Raw genomic sequence first — 22,692 nt, forward strand, 5'->3', positions numbered from 1 at the left:
TTTATTAATAAAAAATATAGAATGTTGAATCCGCTATTTTTTTCATCTGTATTCCTTATTCAATACACATATCGAGTTCATATCCAAACTCGACATTTAACTAACAGGAAAATAGTAAATAATGTAATTAATTTAAACGAAATTGTGACACAAAAGAGCATTAAACTGAAAATATCTATTTAGTGCTGTTCTTCCAATCGGATTCGCGATGGCAGTCTCTTTTATTAACGTTTTTTTTTAAATTCCTGACGTCACATGCTACATGTTTGGTTTCATCTGGGAGTATTTATTCAAGCTGCCGCTTACAAGTTTGACTACAACGCAGGGGTAATTATCCTGAATAAGTCTAGCTTGTTAATCAACTAAAGGGAATACGTGACGATATATGTAGTGATAAGGGAGGTAACTGTTGCTGGGTTGAAACAGACTTGGCTCTGCAATTCATCTAACGGTTCAATGCTTATCAGGGAGCGTGTCTAACGCCGTATATTGTTTTCTCAACAAAAGCCTGGTTTATTGCAAATCGATAGCCGTGATTAGTTAGCTGATAGGCTGGGAGATTAGAAGCATTACAGGAGTCGAACTCGTACATGTTCTAAAGCGGATTGGAACTCCTTCAAGAGATCTAGTGTGTATACTATTACCTCACGTAAGGCATGTTTTGGTATGTAGGGACACAGATGTATGAGTATTATAATAAGCACGGTCATGGGTTTCCATGCGACGGGTTTACCCACATGCCCCTACCTGTTAGATGAACAGGGGAGTCAAAATGGAAAACAATGCTTTAAACCGCTTCTCCTTTGTTGTTGACTAGTGACGGTGGGGTAGTAGGCTAATGGTTAAAGCGTTTAACCATCACGCCGAAGTTTCGGATTCGATTCTACACACGGGTATAATGTTTCCAGTGTCTTCCGCTGTGATATTGCCGCAATAGTGTTAAAACGGGGTAAAACCATACTTACTATATGCCACACTAAAGTTTTTCTTGAACACCATGAGTCAAACAGATGTCTCCCGTTGTATCACTGGCTCGGATAATGAAAGAGTTGGACAAACACGGCTTTTGCTGTCGGATTTTGGAAACCATATTGAAATCCAACTTTTGTATTTTTCTGACATGGTGGTATGTAAGAAAAGTGGCAAAACGATGATGTGATTATTGACATCAAAACTTATATATGCACTATTTGAAATTCGGTAGCGATTGTAAATATACTGTTCAATACAAATGTCGGTACTCTGAATGAAAGGAAGCATTTTTCAATGCATAAAATTTATAACTTTCGTTGACTGTGAGTTCATGATCACCAAGATGTTCATGCATGTTCATGAAAGGCTCAGCATTTGAATGACCGCGTGTGAGTCAGGAGCATGATACCCTCATGATAAACATAAACAACAGGAAAGCTATTCTCGAGAATAAGGGCCATTGGCCCTTCTCGAAACGTTCGTAGCCCTAAGAATTCGCTAGTCTCGCCGTAAATACCACATTTGCAATGCCGTGGTATGCTAAAAATCAATGTCATGGGAGGAACATGAAGTTAGAAATAAATATTCAGATTCAGGATTAGAATCCCCAAACCCGAATCCGTTTCTGTCTTCATTTTCCTTGTCATGGGGACATTTTAATGTCGATCAGGACTGATGACTTGTCATGGGCACGTCAACAAGGGCAACCATATTCGGTTGGTGCATCTACGGAATTGATACGCAACTACCACATTTCGTTAGTGTACGTATTGTTTGCGTTTTTGATGTAGTAGCTTTTCGACAAACACCTATTAATTTGCGGTATAGGCGCGGGTAGATTTATCAGACGACACTTGTTTGATAATGTACGTTCTCTTCTCTTCATTTTTGTAGTTATTCTGGTTTTGATTTGGTAGCTTTTCGAAACGCGAAGCTAGTATATGTTCTTGGTAAGGACCACGTGTATCATAACAAGCCAGTCAGCATGGCTGAAAGTATCGTCCAACACGCTTAACATAAGACAGATTTAAGTAGCCTTGATCATCGGGATCACTGATGTCTTATTGACAAGATGAAATTAGTGTCCATGACATTTTTAACAAGGTGATCGATTAAAGCGCAGTTTCCGCGTGTTCTACAGATATTGTTGTGCGTATATATTGATTTCTCATCGAGAAGTACTCCATATTTGTTAGCGCGGCGCCGAAGATCCGAAACTCATACAAGCTCCATGTTATTTGTCATGTAAATGTGACAGGACGAGAAATTTACCTGTAAAAACCTGCCAAGTGATTACCTGAATTAATTTCTAAAGAATGGATGGTCGATTCAAATTGTTGTCAACGGTACCAAGTGCGTGTCTCTTTTCAATGATACTCTATCGATAACACGTGCTTCACATAAACCCTGAAGTAGGAAAATAATTTACAGACTTTGACCCATCTTATTTGGACATTTGTGTGATCGCCTGAATGTCCCAGGGTCCAACATATCAGGTATATAAAGCATTCTTGATATCTGGAAAAGGGTATTTAAAGCACTTGTCAATTTGCGGAATAAGTGTGGGTATATCCATCAGAAGGAAGCAAGAAACCTGTGTGTCCTAATACGAAACGATCTTACTTCTAAGGTGATCGTAATTCCAATACCTTAACATTACGACGTTCGTAGTGTTATGGGTCTTTTGTACAACGGCACGATGACTTAATAAAAGTACAAGCAAATGTAGTAGACTGTTACCACAAGCACTCGGGTCCTCTTGCACAGTCATCTTTGTTCTACGAGTATGACTGTCCTAATTATCAGTAAGGGTCAAAGAATGGGGTTACGATCGCTGATGTCACGAGTAAAATGCTCAGGGCATGAGTAAAACCCTGTACTACGTATCATTAGATCTGTGTACATGGACAATGTACTGACATTTCGTATTGTAGATACCATCCTCTGATATTGGTACTTCATCTCGAGTCTCTATCAACAGATCCCTTTGAACTAAACTGAGAAAAGTGGAATCCTGCGCTCTGACTGATGCAGAAAAAAAATCTGATAAAAACCCCAACCGTATAATTAAAGCTAAAAGAAGCTCTATCAATCTGAAAAGGAAATTACAAAACTAATTCAGCGAAGAAACACAATGCCCTGTGCAGAAACACTCACACCACGTTTCTTTTTCTTTTTGCAGAAAATTTGAAAAGTGAAAAACACTTGTTGCTTAGCAGTCGGAGTTACACGTGTAATAGGAGTATATACGTGTCAGTCAGTTAGTGAGCTGGGTTTTACGCTGCTTTTAGCAATATTCCAGCAATATCATGGGGTGGACACCAGAATTGGGCTTCATTGTACCCATTTGGGGAATCGAACCCGGATACTTATTTTCTTCGGAATCCCTGGGGACTGAGGTCATCAACAAAGAATACCTAACGCCATATGGGTATTCGACAGGTGGTGGGCAGGCGACACAGGACCATCCAGTTTGGGGGACACTTATTTACAACGCAGCCTCGTACTCCGAGACTGAGATGGGTACGGACCGTACGCCGCTGCCAGCAACGTGACTGACATAGGGCCTTCTTTACTAATGGCAGCTGTTCTATCAGTTCAGAACTGTTGGAAGACAGTGCGTTTACTACCAAAGGAGAGAACAAACACTGCTATTTCATGGCGTGGAGAAGGATTTGTGGGCAGGAGAGAACACCATTGATTACTATTAAGGGATATGTGGCAGCTCACCATTTTATGGGTGACTCTCATTGTCCAGTTGTCTTACCATTTCACGAGGTGAGTTTTGTCAACACAACACCCCCATAGAGTCCGAATATACGAATTGTACAGAGAACATCTTTGAAGCAGCAAAATCAATGTGCTAGCATGACCTGATTCAGAGCCACTACAAAACACCTAACGGAAGGTCGTACTCATCGTGTCAACCACGGGATTTTCCAGACTTGATCACAGACCGCGATGATAGTCATTCCTTGATGGAAAACACCAAGACAATTTTTAAACGTCCTTTAGAATGAGGCGGATCGAAGCACTACTTTTCGACCTTCGGACAGATATGTCTCGACTTGACGACGATGGTAGGTCAATGTAACATCCAACTCCTGATATCTAACTCTTTTGATAACGGACAGCAATTGGGGCTTACTGCTGCCTTGTGCCCACCTATAACATAGATATTGATATCACGTTTTGATATGGACATCATTTTTGGGTCACCCAAGTATGGCAGAATTTCGAGTAAAAGGCCTTGTGGCGGCGACATTCACTCCATTTGACGCCAATGGGTAGGTGTTGACGTAAGACCGTAGGCTGCACAACTGTCTATGCTAAAGAAGCAGTATGTTCCTCTATACGTCCCATGGGTCTTAGATTAATCCTCTTGTTCGCTGGCGAATCACGGACTGACCAGAGAACGAGGTGTAGATCGTGATAGGACATATCATGTACTTGGTAGATTACAGATGGTAGATGTACTACAGAGAGTGCGGTACCTATGTGCAATGATATCACTTGGTAGTGTAGTTGTTGCCTTAAAAGATTGCCTTAATATTATCATTGAACGATGAAAATAAGGAGAAATGTAACGTTTTTATACGCACAAATATATCATGGACAATTGTTAGTCTCGCAGTTACATCATCTACCCATAATGGGAGGTTTAATATTTTACATGACAGCGTAATGTTCTAGTGTCGAGGAGGAGCACAATCCACTTTTACGATCTTATGAAAATGTTTCATAAATAAAATAGGTTTGCACCCAGAGGAGCAACGCTTCGATAAGACTTGTGCTGGCACATACTTGAGTCTGGGCAATACAATTCAGTGATTGAGTTTAACAACGATCTGTAGCCATCGGGTTAGAATGACGCTCAAACATGCAATTCTTCGAGTCGAACGCGAATGGCGTTTTATGTTAGGGGGATGTAGTTCAAATTCTACTATTACTTTAGTAAATATTTGATTGTGATTGGTGAATAAAGTCATTCAGAAATGTCTAATCACGTTATATACCTCTGATTTTCCAAATGTTATGTCTTTTTTTTCAAATCTTATTAACACTGTCTTAAATAAATACTTTAGAGCTATTATAGTTTCATTTACACCTCTGATTTCCCGACCATTTTTGCTTATCTTCTATGTGACTGATGTTGTATGTTACACCGTTGTATATCACAGTGAATGATGTTACACTGGTGTACATCATAGTGAATGGCGTTGTATGATACAGGATGTATTTCAAAATGAATTGGGTTGTATGCAAAATTGATGTATGTCACTGAGGTTGTCTCTCACACTGCTGTAATAGTGAAAGATGTTAAAAGTTACACCGGCGTATATCATAATGAATGATGTTGCATGTTACAGGGATGTATATGGCAGTGAATAGTATTGTATGTTACAGTGATGTATATGGCAATGAATGGCGTTGTATGTTACAGGGATGTTGCCCTCAGCAAGATCGAGGAACACATCCAGTATTTAAAAGATGTCGATGTTAAACACGTCTTCGGTAAGTCAAATCGACCACATCCTACGTTGCGAAATGCATATTGTAAACAACTGTTAATTCTTACATTGTACAACAAAAAGGAAAAACATGATAACAAATCTTTCATTGTGACCACAAGAGAAAGTTTAGAGTAAGTTCCTGTTCGCAGTAAATGGGGCCACGGGGGAGGGTATGTCCTTGACCTTGGAGGAAAGGAAGGCCATCGCTGCTGAATGGGTCAAGGCCAACAATGGACGGTAAGCGTTATTACTGAAATTCTAATCAAGTGGCCCCGCACATAAAAAAATCATCAGATATGGTCTGAATAGCATAAACTACCAATGCAGTATCCGCAGTTCCCTCAAACACAATCATATTTGCATGTCCTTGAAATATCAGCATATCAGTATGTCCCTCAAAACCATCATATCAGTTTGCTCCTGAAATGTCAGCATATCAGTATGTCCCTCAAAACCATCATATCAGTTTGCCCCTGAAATGTCAGCATATCAGTATGTCCCTCAAAACCATCATATCAGTTTGCCCCTGAAATGTCAGCATATCAGTATGTCCCTCAAAACCATCATATCAGTTTGCCCCTGAAATATCAGCATATCAGTATGTCCCTCAAAACCATCATATCAGTTTGCCCCTGAAATGTCAGCATATCAGTATGTCCCTCAAAACGATCATATCAGTTTGCCCCTGAAATGTCAGCATATCAGTATGTCCCTCAAAACCATCATATCAGTTTGCCCCTGAAATATCAGCATATCAGTATGTCCCTCAAAACCATCATATCAGTTTGCCCCTGAAATGTCAGCATATCAGTATGTCCCTCAAAACGATCATATCAGTTTGCCCCTGAAATATCAGCATATCAGTATGTCCCTCAAAACCATCATATCAGTTTGCTCCTGAAATATCAGCATATCAGTATGTCCCTCAAAACCATCATATCAGTTTGCCCCTGAAATGTCAGCATATCAGTATGTCCCTCAAAACCATCATATCAGTTTGCCCCTGAAATATCAGCATATCAGTATGTCCCTCAAAACCATCATATCAGTTTGCCCCTGAAATATCAGCATATCAGTATGTCCCTCAAAACCATCATATCAGTTTGCCCCTGAAATGTCAGCATATCAGTATGTCCCTCAAAACCATCATATCAGTTTGCCCCTGAAATGTCAGCATATCAGTATGTCCCTCAAAACCATCATATCAGTTTGCCCCTGAAATGTCAGCATATCAGTATGTCCCTCAAAACTATCATATCAGTTTGCCCCTGAAATGTCAGCATATCAGTATGTCCCTCAAAACCATCATATCAGTTTGCCCCTGAAATGTCAGCATATCAGTATGTCCCTCAAAACCATCATATCAGTTTGCCCCTGAAATATCAGCATATCAGTATGTCCCTCAAAACCATCATATCAGTTTGCCCCTGAAATGTCAGCATATCAGTATGTCCCTCAAAACTATCATATCAGTTTGCCCCTGAAATATCAGCATATCAGTATGTCCCTCAAAACCATCATATCAGTTTGCCCCTGAAATATCAGCATGTCAGTATGTCCCTCAAAACCATCATATCAGTTTGCCCCTGAAATATCACACATCAGTATGTCCTTCAAGTGCCACCTTTGTAATATACGTCCTTTACATATCATCATACTATCAGTTCACTGAAGTACCACTGTAAAATCATGTCATTGAAATACCATCGTATCGACATGTCCCTGAACTACAGTGGCAGTACCAGTGTGTTCCTCAGTATCCCCAATGCATCACGTACCTGAATAATACCGTACTTCCAGCAAAATCACCCATTCAAGGTAACTCATATCATATACACATAACTGTTCCTTTTTCAGACTAGACACCATCATCATGCACGTCGGATGTGCCAACCTCAGAGACACCCAAACCCTGGTATTTATTGATGTTTATTTTTAATCATTAGGCCCCCGTTATTGATGAACTATAGGCGAAATGTGTTGTTTATTGAAGGAAATGACAAAACTGGGTCTGGTGGTCAGGCTTGGTCATTTGGCTAAACATGTGTCTTCGTAGCTGGATGGTGTGGGTCATTGCTCTTGCTGACCGTCATTGGTGTGCTTAAACTGTATATGTCACGATATAGCTGAAATAATGCCGAGTTCGACGTGAAACCACAAACAACAATCTGTCAGCTCCACTTTTTGGTGTCTACATGTCACGAGTTTTGAGGGACAATCGAGCAAGTTCTTTCTATGTAGGTTTGAAAATGCGTCATACGAATTTTGCTTGATGAAAGTGTATTGACTGACTTCAAAAAGCTGTCAAAATCTTTTAGGGCGGATATGTGATGGCCATTTCCAAACTTTACCGATGCAATTCAGTATTGTGACTTTCTGAAAGTAACACAAACGGCGTTTTCATAGGGCAAACAAATACAGCCTGCGTACCCTACAGTTAGATATCAATCTGTCACATTTGTGTTTTAACGCCAAACTCAATATTCCTGCCCTATGACGGCAAAATATAACTGTTTTAGACAATCTAGTAATTGACACCATGAGCATCGATCAACGAAATCGATCAAACACCGAGCCAGTTCCGTGACCCGCACAGCCGCCTCTTACGGCAAGCCCCAGGGTACAAAATCTCTACACGTTTATCCCATCTTTAGAAAATATGAGAATAATTTAGTATGAGTACATGTTTGCTACATAATAACTTACGACTGCATTGTATGTTTCCACTTCGTTGACATCTTCATTATAGGCCAAACATGCAGCGGAGGTCGGCGTTGACGCCATAGCCGCCATTCCGCCTCTGTTCTTCCGGCCAACCACTGTGGGTAGGTAGGGCCATATGACGACATCTGCATCTTTTACAGTAGCTAGCATAGATAACGGTTATTACAAGAGTCAGTCTTGTTATTGTGAATACAATACATTAGGAATTATTCTAACTTAAAGGACAGGGCGTTTTCCTTTAAAGTGACATGCACGTAAACTGTTTTTAACAGTATAAGTTACTTTTGTAGCGGAATTGTACTTTCTGCAGACCACCTGGTTGACTACATGCGGTGTGTGGGAGAGGCTGCTCCTACCTTGCCCCTCTACCTGTACCACGTGCCCCCTTTCACCTGTGTTGAACGTAAGTACGAATCTATATTGAATCTAAGTCAGCCCTGAGAACTGAGGATTGGAGTGTCAACATAATTTTAAGCAGGGAATACTCCAGTATGCGGTGTTCGCTTCTCACACCGATGACCCGTGTTCGATTCCCCATATGGGCCCATTTCTAGTGTCGTCCACCATGATATTGCTGGAACATTGCTAAATGCTGGGTAAAACTAAACTAATTCCTTCAGTCACTCTAATCCACAAAGTCATGGAACTGTAATTGTGAACTGAAACTCTGTCTTTCTGATAGTGACTATCGAATTATGTTGGAAAACTGTTTCACTTCGTTGAATACTCTAACCTTTCACTGATTGTAACCCGTGCCATTCGCACTGCACGCTGAGAGACAAGAACTTTGCACCCATTAAAACAAGACATACGAACATTATTACCGCAATGTATAAGGTGTGACAGGAACAAATTGGCGAATGCGAATAATCTTTTCAGTGTAATCGACAAATAGTCTACCTGCTATAGGTTTAGGGGAAAACAATACAGGTGATATGTGAGGGTGATATTTACAAGGTGATTAAATACTAACGGTGCTGTGTCATTTAATTGTAAAGAAATAATAAGATGTAATTCAAACGATGCTTAGTATTTATTTCTCCCTTCAGTAAACATGGCTGACTTTCTCCGCAAGGCGAGAGACGCCGTGCCCAGTCTCCGGGGGTTGAAGTTCTCCTCCCAGGACCTACCTGTAGTCAGTGAATGTGTCCAGACTGAGGACTCCAAGGGGCACAGATACAACGTCCTGTTTGGCTGTGATCAGGTACGGGACAGGTGCATCACTCTGGCTGACAGTGGTGATTAGGTATGGGACAGGTGCATCACTCTATTTGACTGTGATCCGGTAGGGGACAGGTGCATCTTTCTGTTTGACTGTGATCAGGTGAGGGACAGGTACATCACTCTGTTTGACTGTGATCAGGTAGGTGACTGGTGCATCTCTCTGTTTGACTGTGATCAGGTGAGGGACAGATGCATCACTCTGTTTGACTGTTATCAGGTAGGGGACAGGTGCATCACTCTGTTTGGCTGTTATCAGGTAGGAGACAAGTGCATCACTCTGGCTGTCATCAGGTATGGCACAGGTGCACCATTCCTTTTTACAGTTTCTAGGATGAACCCTTGTACTTCACCGTGTTTCGTTGATAGGTAGAGTGAATAATTACATCATCCTACTTGGCACGGATCAGTTATGGCACAGTTACATAACACTGTTTGACTGTGATCAGGTAATGCACAGGTTCATGACTGTGTTTTGTGGTGATTAGGTAGGGCACAGGTACATCACACTGTTAGGCTGTGATTAAGTATGGCATTGGTACACAATTTTGTTTTGTAATGACCGGGTATTTCACAGGTACACAATTCTATTTTGTTGTGATCAGGTATGGCACAGGTACATCACACTGTTTGTGCTGTGATCAGGTATGGCACAGGTGCATCATTCTTTTTCACAGTGACCAGGTTGGACCCTTGTACCTCACCGTGTTTTGCTGACAGGTAGGGTGCAATGTTCATATTTAAGGCACCACGAATGAACATGCCGCCACTGGCGTAACTCGAAACTTTAATTTGTTTGTAAACACCATTTTATACAGACAAATCTACTCCCCAGCAACTTCTATCGGCCCTGGTGCTGGGTGTGGACGGGGCTGTCGGCTCCACCTACAACTTCATGGCGGGAGTGTACCAGCGCATGATTGAGGCGATGGATCGTGGGGACATGGATGCTGCCCGAGAAGACCAGTACCGTTCACAGAGGGCATGCAAGCTGCTCGTAAACCATGGTCAGTATCACTTGGTGTGTCTGTTGTTGCTGTTCGTAGCACACTGTAACAGTGTTACGTCGACTGTGTGTACGAGCGTAGTTAACAAATTAAAAAAGCACGGGCCACGCGCGTGGTGTGTGATCGAATCTTGACCAGATCTTCCAGTGATTGATATCATGTGCAACGACCCACGTGTTGGGTGTCCGCTGACATTTCACAAAGTGTGACTACCCAGTCTACTTTGTATTTAACACACCCAGCAATGTAACCAATGTGAATACGGTAGGCGCTGGAAAGTTTCGTTCGGGACAGATATACATTTTCCACCTTCAACATCCTGATGATTGTGTGTCTGTGACTCAAAGTTATGTTTCCAGCTAAAGCAGTGTTTTTTCTTGAAAAATAATACACATGTTAAGGAAAGAGAAACAACACTACAAGTTTGAAATATGGAACTGTGGATCGGCTTTTGTCTAAAGAAAAGAAAATATGCTTATGGAGTGAAACTTCGACTGGTTTGTCATGCTTTTTACGCTACTCTTATTGAGCTGCGTCTACGTGCACTTATGTGTACCCGTGAAGATTCTGGTTAGAATTGATCTTCAGTAACCTGTGCTTGCCGTAGGTGGCAGTCGCGACTAACGGGACCGGGTAGTCATCGTATCCCATTTGCGCAGATGGATGTTCATGCTGTTGATCACTAGGTCTTTACTGACCGCCGAGATTTAGAGCTGGATTGTTGCAGAGAGCGGCGTAAAAACCATAATTTTACTTAATTACTGCACACGGAAGTGATAAAATATACATACACTTTTACACAGGTATACGAGTCTGAAAGGTGAGGGGTTTTAATAAGAATATTCTGCAAGGATTCAAGGGATTCGCGTCGTTTTCAACGAGACTCTCCCTTCTTGTCCAAAGTCCATTTAAGTTAATCAGGTCGCTGACGAAAGTTTGCTGAAAGCGATTACCAACGAAAATTACAACAGTGCCCACAAAACGATTGGAAACCGGAGTGTTACTTGCAGCATTCCAATATCGACAAGACATTGTCCATACCATTGTTCTTTTTCAGTTGGAAGGTCTGTTTCTTTAATCCATATAATTTGCTTAATTATTTATACATTGTTTCCTTGAAGGTGTATCTTTGCAGTGTGACAAGTACATGAAAATTGTCACTTTCAGAACATTTCACTGCAATGAGCACATTTGTTCACAGCTACACAAGGCGGAGGTACCGTTTCCTGTTTGAAACAAATGATGTCATTTGCTGGGCTGGATGTTGGGCCACCTCGCTGTCCAATGAGAGCTCTTGGAACTGATGACGTCGCCACATACAGACAGGAGTTAGACGACATAGGCTTTTTCGAGTGGTACCGGAAGTAGGGATTGGGTCCCATTTACAGAAAGCGCTGATTCCGGTCCGATCTTCTGACACTGTACACTTCCGGTCTCGTGGTTTCTTTTGCTCTAACCGGTGGCACGATACCAACTATTGTTATTTACAGACACGTTTAGATTGGTAAATATTGTGTCTTTACACTTGTGTTGTGCCAAGTCAGGATTATATGTGTTTCATGATTTGATTAGATTTGGAGATTTTACGTGCGCTTCTATCGTTTTGCTTACATCTCATGATGATCGTATGCCAGAAGACATGACAGTGCGCAAATTATGTACTAGCTTACAGACTAGTGCCATTCACATTTTCTGGCGGGCACAGGAACAACAGAACAAATACGCATTAGTTTTAAGAATGATTTGTTGTGAATATCTCATGCCCATTCAGCTACTTGAATTTCAACTACAATACACACTGAACGCTACATGAACAGCGTAGTAAAGAGGGGGTTCATTGTTGACATACTCTTGGAACGTTTATTAGCTGCTACTGCTTCGGGCTAAATCCCTTCTACATCATCGGTTAGCAACTAATTATGATATATTTCAGATATTGGTATGCTTTATCTTTACTTGTCTGTTTTGACCCAATATTTATACCATTTCATTAAAAGCATATAAATAAACATTTGTATTTTGGTGTGACTTTTCAACATGGAATTTAACATAGGGCTTGTGGTCGATAAGACTGTCAATGATCGGTACGATATTACTAGCAGCGCTTGTAACACCCAAACCAGCATCAATGTATGTGGCATATTGTCACTGCCAGGATCTAATCACGAAATACAAGGATCTTACTAGCATCAACATACAGTCACAGTCAGTCACTGCCATTGTCTCAGCACTACACAAAAGGATCGTTTTATCCTGCAGCTCGATGCTAATTTGGGGGGTTACAAGGTCTAGTGATAACACTTCCCATGTTTATCAAACATCAACCATGGAGGTCTTTGATAAGACAATGGCCTGATGTTCCACTTTGTTCCTAATTGACAGGTTCTTCATTAGTTAAAGATTGGTCGCACTTGCAGTAGTGAGTGAGTGAGTATGGTTTTACGCCCCTGTTAGCAAGATTCCAGCAACATCACACTTGGAGTAAGAAACCGATCAATCACATTTCTCAATATCAAACACAAACAATTGTGGAACCTATGTTTTAGTGTTTGAAACAACTGGCGATAGAACAGTATCTAAACATTGTCAGTGCCTGAAAACGTGTTTAAATCTTAGAAAACTCACTTCACTTCCTGGTAAGTCATGACTGCATATATCCTGAGGACTTTGGGAAATTTGTTAGTTAGTCGTCACTTTAAAGAAATAGATTACATCATTTTACACTGTATGTGAAATTTGCCCAAGCAATTTGCACAGTCTCCAGTCTAAGTGAACTAAGCCTCAGTGTATTTCCTTACACTCCACCACGAGTCAAACAAATCCTAGTAGAAGGTCGCGTCGGGTAACCTTTGAGCGACCAATGACTGTCCAATCAAACGCGAGACGGGTAAATAGATTTAACCAATCAGACGACGACTACTATTTAGGGATAGGAGGGACTTTCAAAATATTCAGGTCACTGACACAGATCTCTCCACAAACCAAAATCCGCATATAACAGTTACTTCACCTTCAGGAAATACGCTCTGGGGTTTCCGCTGACATGGTTACCATTAGCTAATATTTCCGCAAGATAACATCCTTAATTGAATATTGCCCAAAACAGCGACCGTTTACTCACCTTTGTCATGGTTGTACTTACGCCGTGTGCATCACCCGTAAGCGAGCGTACGCTAAATAGCATTCGGAATCGTTCGGGTACGAACCTTTTCGAGATGAAAAGTTCAAAAGGTATGTGCGAATGTCCACTTTCGCGATTTGGTAAGCTGTGTTCTGATTGGCCAATCTCAAAGGTTACCTGACGCGACCACCCATAAGGTTTTGTTTGGCTCAGTGGAGTGTAACGAAAAGTACTGAGGATAGGTTTACTTAGACTGGCACAGTTTCTAATTTGCAAAAACAACCTGAACAGTAAAATCTGCAAAATGATGCTAACCAATTTTTTATGACTGCTCAATTTGTAATGAACCAATAATCATCTGTGTGGTTTCAACCAATTCCCAGCACCAGTCCTGACAATTAGAACTACAGCCCGGCCACTGTGACAGGAAATAGACCTTCCTTCACTATGACAGACTCCCAGAAACGTACAAACTGCTTTTCTGAAACAAGGAATGCTGAAAAGAAAATGAACTGCTGAAGACATGAACATCCCGCTGCTGAAATTTTAACTCATCAGACATTTAATACTCACAGGCTATCTGAAATCCTCATACAAACAACAAGACAATAATAACTGATTAAGAATTTAATGAAAACAGAATACAAAATATACATACTGTTTTGATATTGTGGAATGTATATTGCACAAATCCCCATGTACATAGCTGTCCCAGTAAATCTGGTGTTCTGATGTACATCCTGTAGGTGTTACAACCTTGTATGGTCAACACAAGCTCAGCCACTTTCTGTCATGTATCCTCACAATATCACATCCCTGAACAAGAAAAACTAAAGGGATTGCCACCTGCAGACATGGGAGACTTGGTCATGTAGTCATACACTGGCTGGCTTGACCTGAATTGAGTATTGTAATTATATGCAGGCTGCAATGATGTACCGTATACTACCGCACATAAGCTGATCTCATAGATAAGACAAGGCCATGGCTTGGCCATTACAATCTGTATCAAACTGGTAGGTTGCATAGATGAACTGACCCCATCTTCAATTATCTTTTTAATGTGATCAGTCATCACGTCAACAAATCCATTATGAATTTTGCAAGTTTATCCTCGGATATTTATAACTCTGGTCTGCATCATTCAGTAATATATGGTACGATAATACTGCAAGCTGCATTAGCCACACACTCACAGGATTGAGTATTACTTCATTTATGCATGAAAGCACACACCCAACCGCTCATACTATTCACTGTAAACATGGTAAAGGTAAAATCTATGTTCAAGTACCTTGTTCCTGCCTTTTCGTGCATTTTGAAATTTTCCCCCAAATAACTGTTCAGAAGGCTCAACACCAATAATATCATGATTTATGAACTTGTCATGTCAGATCAAAACAGAACATTCTGAAAAAATGTACACATAAATTTGATCATCTGATCATTGTATATTACCTATTCTGATCCTCTGGTATCAGGGTATGAGCATAGAACTGTTTAGGGAGGATATTTTTCATACATAACAATATTTCATACGTTTATAACACTTCATTGCTCCTTTCCATCTGCAATGCAGTGTCTACATTTAAAATGTTTACATTTCATTAAGAAATGAGATCATGAATCAAACACAAATGTGTCATATGAATACTATTCTACACATCAACTTTGTGCAAACCCTGACATCGCCTACCACTGAACTTGCTCATGCCAATATGTGCCAATGCAGTTGAGCCTTTTGCCATCCATGGTAACAATGGTACAGCAGAGAAAAGTGGAAAACATTAAATGTTGTGCCGGTGGATACAGCACTGAAAAATGCACCATGGCATATTTTCCCGCGTGAATGGCACAGTGGCTGGTTGAAGCACTGGAATGGGCATCACGCATTTTGTCCATCAGAGGGATCATATCCAAGCTTCAAAATGATAAGCAAATGCCTTAACCACTCGGATGAACTTGATGCATGGTGTTGAGTTTTTAGGGCAATGGCAAATGTAGTACCAGAAATGTTCCTGATGGAATTTGAGGGTTCCTCGGTCAGAACCCTTGTTTCCATCAGTCTGGAACCAGGACACTGCTTGATTTGCTGGTTAAAACATGAACTACACAGTGGCCAAGTGTAATCATATGACGATGGAGGAACATGGTGCAAACAAACCCATAAAATATTGACCACACATGTCATAGCAAAATAATTCATCCATCACATCACAGGAATCAAAGTCAGACTCCATCACCTGCGTTTCTGAGCACACATCATCACAGGACCACCTTGGACCTTAGTTTGTTCTCAAGGTCACTGTAGTGAGTGCGTAGAGCCTCGATCTGACTCTCATACTCTTCGTCCACGCTTGCACTCCGTTCACACTGAAGCCCTATGAAATCATTCCACTCCTTGGCTCGACGTTCTCGTTCAGTGGACAAGAAACTTGCCTGTCAATAAAAATTAGCAGACTTTCAGATACCTTTGGTTAAAATATGCTATGTATATCTGATTGAAAAGTACTGAATTTTATATGAGGAAATGAAACATTACAAATAAAGGAAGACAGTGAGTGCTACTCAAAGACTGGAGGCTGTAAAGTTACATGTGACAGTGACCTCACAATTGAATTCTCTCTCACAGTCAAATCACCACCATTACAACCACCACTCCAACATCTGTACTGATTGTATCAAAGAAATGTTTTAACAAATTAACAGTTCTTTGCATGAAATCTGAAATAAACCTTTAACAGCCAGAGAAAGAACATGTTGCTGAGTACAACGGGTGAATTTTGGAAAGGGTTCCATATTAAAGTAACCAGTTTTTTTTTAATCTTTTGAAAATGTCCAGGCCCCGATTTTGCAAAACAAACTTAATTTTTGACTCAAATATCAAACTGAGTTTGGCAATTTGAAACAGCTGAATTTTTAACTGAACTGCATTTTTTAGAATAAAAAAGCCCAAACAACTTAAGTAATCTATCCATCAAACTCAAACTGTCTACTATGTTTAAGTATGATATCACAATTTTGCTACATTCTGGGAAATGCATTTTCTCAAATTTGAGTAACAACTTTAACTAAAGTCAAAACTCAGACTTAAGTTTCTTTCGGGAAATGTGGTCCAGGGCCCTTAGTCTCGATATGTTCGTAGCCCTAAGAATTCTTAAATTTGATCGTAGCCAATGTGTCAAGCAAGGACTTAAGAAGTTTGTACGGCCACGAGTGTTTCAAGAATAGCTAGCCAGGTCTTATAAGTGTAAAAAGTGGACTTATGGTGAATAATCTGTTGGATGGTTGGTTGGATTGTTGTTTAATGCTGCATTCAGCAATATTGCAGCTGTATGATAGTGGTCTATAAATAATTGAGTTTGGACCAGACAATCTAGCGATCAGCATCGATCTGCGCAATTGGGATACCATGACATATGTTGACTAAGTCAGCAAGCCTGATCACCCAATCGTGTTAGTCGCGTCTTACGATCAGCATGGGTTGCTGAAGGCCAGTTCTAATACAGATCTTCATACGTACAATAACGTAAGCAGGGTCAAAAGAATTATGGCAAAAACATGCCAGAGGTTTTTTATGAGATTTAAAATCCCGCACCCCTAGGGATAAACACGAGGAGTGAAGGTTTGCAGGTTTGAAACTGGTATTGGCTCTATGTTTGAAGTTACTGATAATGTAATATTTTACGATCATATTCAGAGACAGTAAAACAAAGTTCAACCTTCAAAACATGCAATAATTCAAAGTCAAGTGAGGTTTATGTCATAATCCAAGGGATTGTATAATAACCCCTGGGAGGATAGAGTTCCATGAGACTTATGACATATAATGTTATAGGTAGTATAGTGGCATGATGTCAAGCAAACTGACAGTCATATTCAGAGAGTGTGCTGATATAATGTTTATACAATATACATTAAAATATTATTATGATTTTGTCATTTCATGGCAGGTCATGAAAAATGTCTTCAAAGACACTGAGGGCCATTTAAGATATGCCAACCATTAGGGGAGTGTTGTTATGTTCGTACTTTTGTCCACCAAAAACCTCTGAACCGCTGTAATAAATGACCTACCAGTAAAAGGAATTTCAGAAAAGCTGAAATGTAAACCTGACAATGAGATATGAATATCTGTACACACCTCCTCCTCCTGCGTGTTCGTCTTGCCTTCCTGGTCACAGATCTCCTGGCACAGAGCTGTGGCTGAGTTCACTGAAACCATCATCAGATAAATGTGTGAGGCAGCTATCTACGTAAACTGCTGCTTCGAACAATTTTTCAGTTATATCAAGGCACATCTGCTGAACTGCAAGGATACATAAAATATAACCCTACAACACACTAGTTGTAGGATATTTACCAGTCAGGGTACCAATCCACAAAGCAGTGTTCCTGGTAGGTTTTGTATGAGTGCATGCAGAAATAAGATAGTAAATGTGTAGTCGAAATCTTTTGCGTTTAATATTGTCATTACTATCGCAAATCATTTCAAAATATATTGGTTCTTTATATGTTGTTATTTAAGGTACATTGTGAAATTAAGTAATCACTATCTATGCATCCAAAACAAGCACGCAAACTATTTTTTACATCTTTTCACCATTATTTTGCGTGAAAAATGCAGGTTTCTGCGTTAACATGAACACTGACAAAGTATTCATAACATTACAACTTGTAACTATAGCTTGCCATAGGCTTAGGACAAGAAAAGAAATAGCGTTAACTTAATGTGCTCATCTGGACAATGCAAAGGAGGAGTGAGTAAGTATGGTTTTACGTCACCCACATGGGGAATCAAACCTGGACCTATGGTGTGGTGAGCGAAAGCTTTAACCACTAAGCTACCCAACCGCCCCAAACCGAGGATGACAGCAAACAAACCCGGTCTACCAAATATATCAATAGTAAAGAAATCTGGTGGATGAATGTAGACATGGTAAAAGTCTGTATCTCAGCCCTAAAAAATATTTACCACTTTCCTTGAGGTTGGCCACACACTTTTGAAGAGCCTCAGCGCTGTTGGGTAGTCCTTGTTCTTGGATGTAGGACATGTTCTTGTAGGTGCTGTTCATCCTTAGGACCTCACGCTCACCACGTCGCTCCTGAACAAAGTCAGAGACATAATGCTTCATATTTGTCCACTACAGTAATTTACATAATGTGTCAACAGATTCCTGTTACCATGTTAAGGTTGGTATCATCTGCTCCAATAAGTATTGAATTAAATATAGAACCACAATGGCATATCATCAGACCATACATCCAAACAAAACAATATTCAGATACTAGCTGACCGTGTATAAAATACTGTTTTTATTAAATATGTGTTAGACTTTTTGTATTTCCTGTGTTTGTTCGTTGTTGTATAACACCAAACTATGTATTGGAGATCTGTAAATAATTTAGTCTAGAACCAAAAATATTGGTGATCAACATAATGAGCACTGATCTATGCAAATGAAATAGAATATGCAAATTCTCTCAAACAGTTGAATGTTTGCTAATAAGATGTGGATGGGTTTTCTGTTATTTGTCATATTAACACTGACTATGGCAATGCATACTGAGCAGGATCAGATTTTATTGCAACTTTTGCTGATATCTTTCAAAATCACTTCAAACAGTGTAGATTTACTTACTTCAAATTCCTTCAGAAAGAAATTAATATGCCCCTGAAGAGCTGGCTTGTGATGAAATAGTCTTGCATGTATGATTGCTACATCTGAAAGCAAACACATCATTAATCATCAGATCATAGACTAATTAATTTGGGTTCGGTTTTCAATACTTTACTGGTACCTTCTTCCATGATCCCTGAATACACAGATGTATCATATGTGGTGTACTAATGATGCGTGTCTATTTTCAGTCGTGTGATGAACTGAGGATGGAAATCCCTCAGATGGAATTTAAATGATTCAAGCTCTGTCTGTGACTTGAGGCTAAAACCATACAGTTGACTGATAGTGATATTGACGCAGCGCCTCATTAGCTTGACACGTTCCAAGTCTGGCAAGAGAGAGGTGGAATATTCTCACTTCACAGTACGGGTTGCACTTTTTCAGATTAAAGGGGCACTGATGCGGAGCGAATAATGTTTCTCGCCAACGGTCTAATTACGGAACCAAATTGCAAATTGGTCAGCGCCCGCTCCTTCGACCGTGACGGACAAAGGAACTGGGCTCCTGTCCATATTAGCCGAATTTCTTCAAACAAAAAGAGTCAGGAGGCCGGATGCCCATCATATGCCATTATTTAAAAATATCCATGGTTTTCCTTGTCTGATCGTAACAAAATATCCCAGCAGTGTCGTTTTTTTCGGACGCTTGGATGGTATAGTTACTCAATTTGATCCTATTTCTGTGTTTTTAACCTCGATATTTAATCATGTTACATGAAGATATGATGCTTGGATGGTATAGTTAGTCAATTTTATCCTGTTTCTCTGTTTTTAACCTCGATATTCAATCATGTTACATGAAAACATGATGTCTACAGGCACGTGGCAAGCCATTTGTTTCACTCCGGAAGATTGCAAAGCGTCACATTTAGGTAGTTTTGAGTGTTGGTTCAGCTATGATAGCAAATATCATACGTAAATTTTGGTAGCTATGGTAGCTACAGTGGTTTATTATTTATGATAATAAAAACACACAGTTGATTTATTTGAATTCGTAAACAATAAACGATCACTTTGCCTTTGGTAGAGAAATCTGAAAATTTTCTTACCTCAAAAAACCCCCTTATTTCACCTATTTACCCAAGTACACAGCAAATGCCTGTATGTATTACTTATGTAACGAAATTCCGTTGGTATTCTCAAAACAGTTTCGGCCCATAAGTGTTTTCAGGCTGCATGCGACACAGAGATTACATCTTCCTTGCTGTAACTCGCGTTTGATGGTGTAAACCTACACGTGTTATTTGCCATCATTCTCTGGATGGTCAATTAATGAATTCATAACAGGTATAATTAGTAGTAACACCACTCAGGTTACTCAACAAAGGTTCCCATTTGGCATTTCTCCTGTCTGGAGTAAATACTCAACATTATCAATTAAGGTCTGTAATGGCAAATTTATTGTATGTTATGTAATATGTGCTTGTAAGTGATGCAAGAGGGTTTATCAGCTGAGTTACAAAAACAAACATCGATCAAAAGATTAACCGATAACACACTGATTGATTAATTACTTTTGTCAAAAGGTAGTGTGTGTAGATGACTACACCCTGTCGTAAAGTGCGATTGTAAAAACAACAATCCTCCCTTCAAAGAATTAACCACCCTTGCGTTGATTGATTGATTGCTCTTTATTGGTTAACTAAATTACTTAGAATTGCAAGAATCATACAATTAGTTGCCAGGTGTGCTATCTTGGGTGACCAGTGAGAAGTTTATCAGGTTTTCACCAACGAAAGACGTGAAACGATGTGTTGCTTTAGACAGTTGTGTAAGACACGCGACACAGAGCAGGATTATTTACCAGCAGCAGATGAATGGAATACGATTGTTTTTACGTGGATATCGATACATTCCTAAACAAGGTAGTAGCCTGACATTGTTGCTATAAAATTAGTCTGTTTTACATTCATTATTTGCATTTTGTTTTAATTTATTTGTTGTAGCATTCAGCAGAATCGATATGACAGAAAACACACACTAGATCGCGTATGTGTGTGAAATAGGATCCACATTGGCAATCTATACAATGTATAAATGTTGCTGTTATGTTAGAAATTTACTATGAGTATAAGCAGACCGTGTGTTCTTTTATTAATTTTCAAAATCATACAAATATGACAATAAACTAATTAGGGTTATGAGACAAAATATAGAGACGTATATTGGCTTCGGTATTTTTCCGTCCTAATAGTTTTTTACCATTTCTACCACTGGCAGATGATTAATCTTCAAAGTGTTTCATTTGTTTTCATAATACATTTGTAATGAAGTAAAAATGACTTCACCTCAGTTGATCTGTCTATAATTAAACTATCAGTTGCACATACGGACTGCGCAACACAGGTCACGAACCAGTCACGAATTCTGGGATATCATCCGGGTACTCACTGGAGAAAAACAATAACAAAGGTTTACACCAGTCCACGGAAATTGCTCCGCATCAGTGCCCCTTTAAGTGCTGATGGGGCTTGAATGCGCTTCACCAGACTACTGACTTCGTTAATATTAGTGATGTAAATAGCACATGCTCTACCTCGGGACCAAAAGCGCCACCACAGTTAATCACAGCGAGTCTTAAATTAATGTGAAACCAACGAATGTGTATCATTTCTAGCCATTCGCACAATCACCAATTTTCACAATTCGACGTAATCACCAACATCCTGCCCTCGAATCATAAAGTGTGAGCGCAAGGTAGGACCTACCTTTGAATATATTTTCGCACGACATGATTCAGGAGTAAGACTATTGTGCTAATTGTAAAAGTTAACAGTATTCTTTGGACTTTCAGCTGATGAGGAAGTTGCCACCCCGTTTGTCCTTCCTTTTAAGAGAGTTACCCAAGGGAGGCAACTGTGGTCTACGGTTGAGTACTCTCTTTTTCAGATAAGAGACCATATATTTACAGCTCTATACCGAAGCTCTATGCTGACTCAAACACTATCATAGATACTGCTTTGGACTTATTACTTTTAATGACTAAATCCTTTGTGCATAAATGTCGGTGTCGGGGGTAAAACCGGAAATTGATGGTTTTAAGAAAGTGTCTGTACAAAGGTTTTCTGTTAAGAAAATTAGTTTCTCAAGCAGAAACAATCTTAATGCATATTACTCAAAGCAGAGAAACTCCCCTGCTCCAAGTGGGCATTGTATCATACACTTTTTAGTTAGTCTAGCCTAATAAGTGAAAGGTTGACACATACCAAATGTTATAGCGGGTTATTTTAAACTCGCAACACTGTCAGTGTGAATGGGTTTCGTATTTTCGTTTCTTTTTCTATCATTATTTCAGAAAAATAAAAAATCAAAAGAAACAAACAAACAAGAAACAACCAAAAACTCATCATATCACATACAAAGAGAGAGGGGATGGGGGTCGGGGTATCTATGAAAACGTGTCAAAACCACGAATGTGAGATTCTATTTGTCATCCTAAATCAAAAGACA

At 39.8% G+C, this 22,692-nt stretch overlaps 2 protein-coding genes across 2 annotated transcripts; one reads left to right on the plus strand and one right to left on the minus strand.

The window, feature by feature from the left end:
• Positions 1-4,094: 4,094 nt before the first annotated feature.
• Positions 4,095-12,447, plus strand: LOC137276805 (N-acetylneuraminate lyase B-like). Its single transcript, XM_067808450.1, has 9 exons — positions 4,095-4,259; positions 5,417-5,487; positions 5,636-5,723; positions 7,344-7,401; positions 8,236-8,311; positions 8,521-8,613; positions 9,260-9,414; positions 10,267-10,438; positions 11,640-12,447. The coding sequence occupies exons 1-9, from the start codon at positions 4,198-4,200 to the stop codon at positions 11,804-11,806; spliced, it is 942 nt and encodes a 313-aa protein (XP_067664551.1). The 5' UTR covers positions 4,095-4,197; the 3' UTR covers positions 11,807-12,447.
• Positions 12,448-14,171: 1,724 nt separating this feature from the next.
• On the minus strand, positions 14,172-22,091 carry LOC137277943 (biogenesis of lysosome-related organelles complex 1 subunit 5-like). Its single transcript, XM_067809954.1, has 5 exons — positions 21,951-22,091; positions 19,202-19,284; positions 18,535-18,664; positions 17,704-17,774; positions 14,172-15,998 (listed from the first exon to the last, which is right to left on the minus strand). Exons 1-5 carry the CDS (start codon positions 21,973-21,975, stop codon positions 15,825-15,827), a joined length of 483 nt encoding a protein of 160 aa, XP_067666055.1. The 5' UTR covers positions 21,976-22,091; the 3' UTR covers positions 14,172-15,824.
• Between the last annotated feature and the right edge of the window lie 601 nt (positions 22,092-22,692).

This window comes from Haliotis asinina, chromosome 3, assembly GCF_037392515.1.
Source record: "Haliotis asinina isolate JCU_RB_2024 chromosome 3, JCU_Hal_asi_v2, whole genome shotgun sequence".
Taxonomy (NCBI): domain Eukaryota; kingdom Metazoa; phylum Mollusca; class Gastropoda; order Lepetellida; family Haliotidae; genus Haliotis; species Haliotis asinina.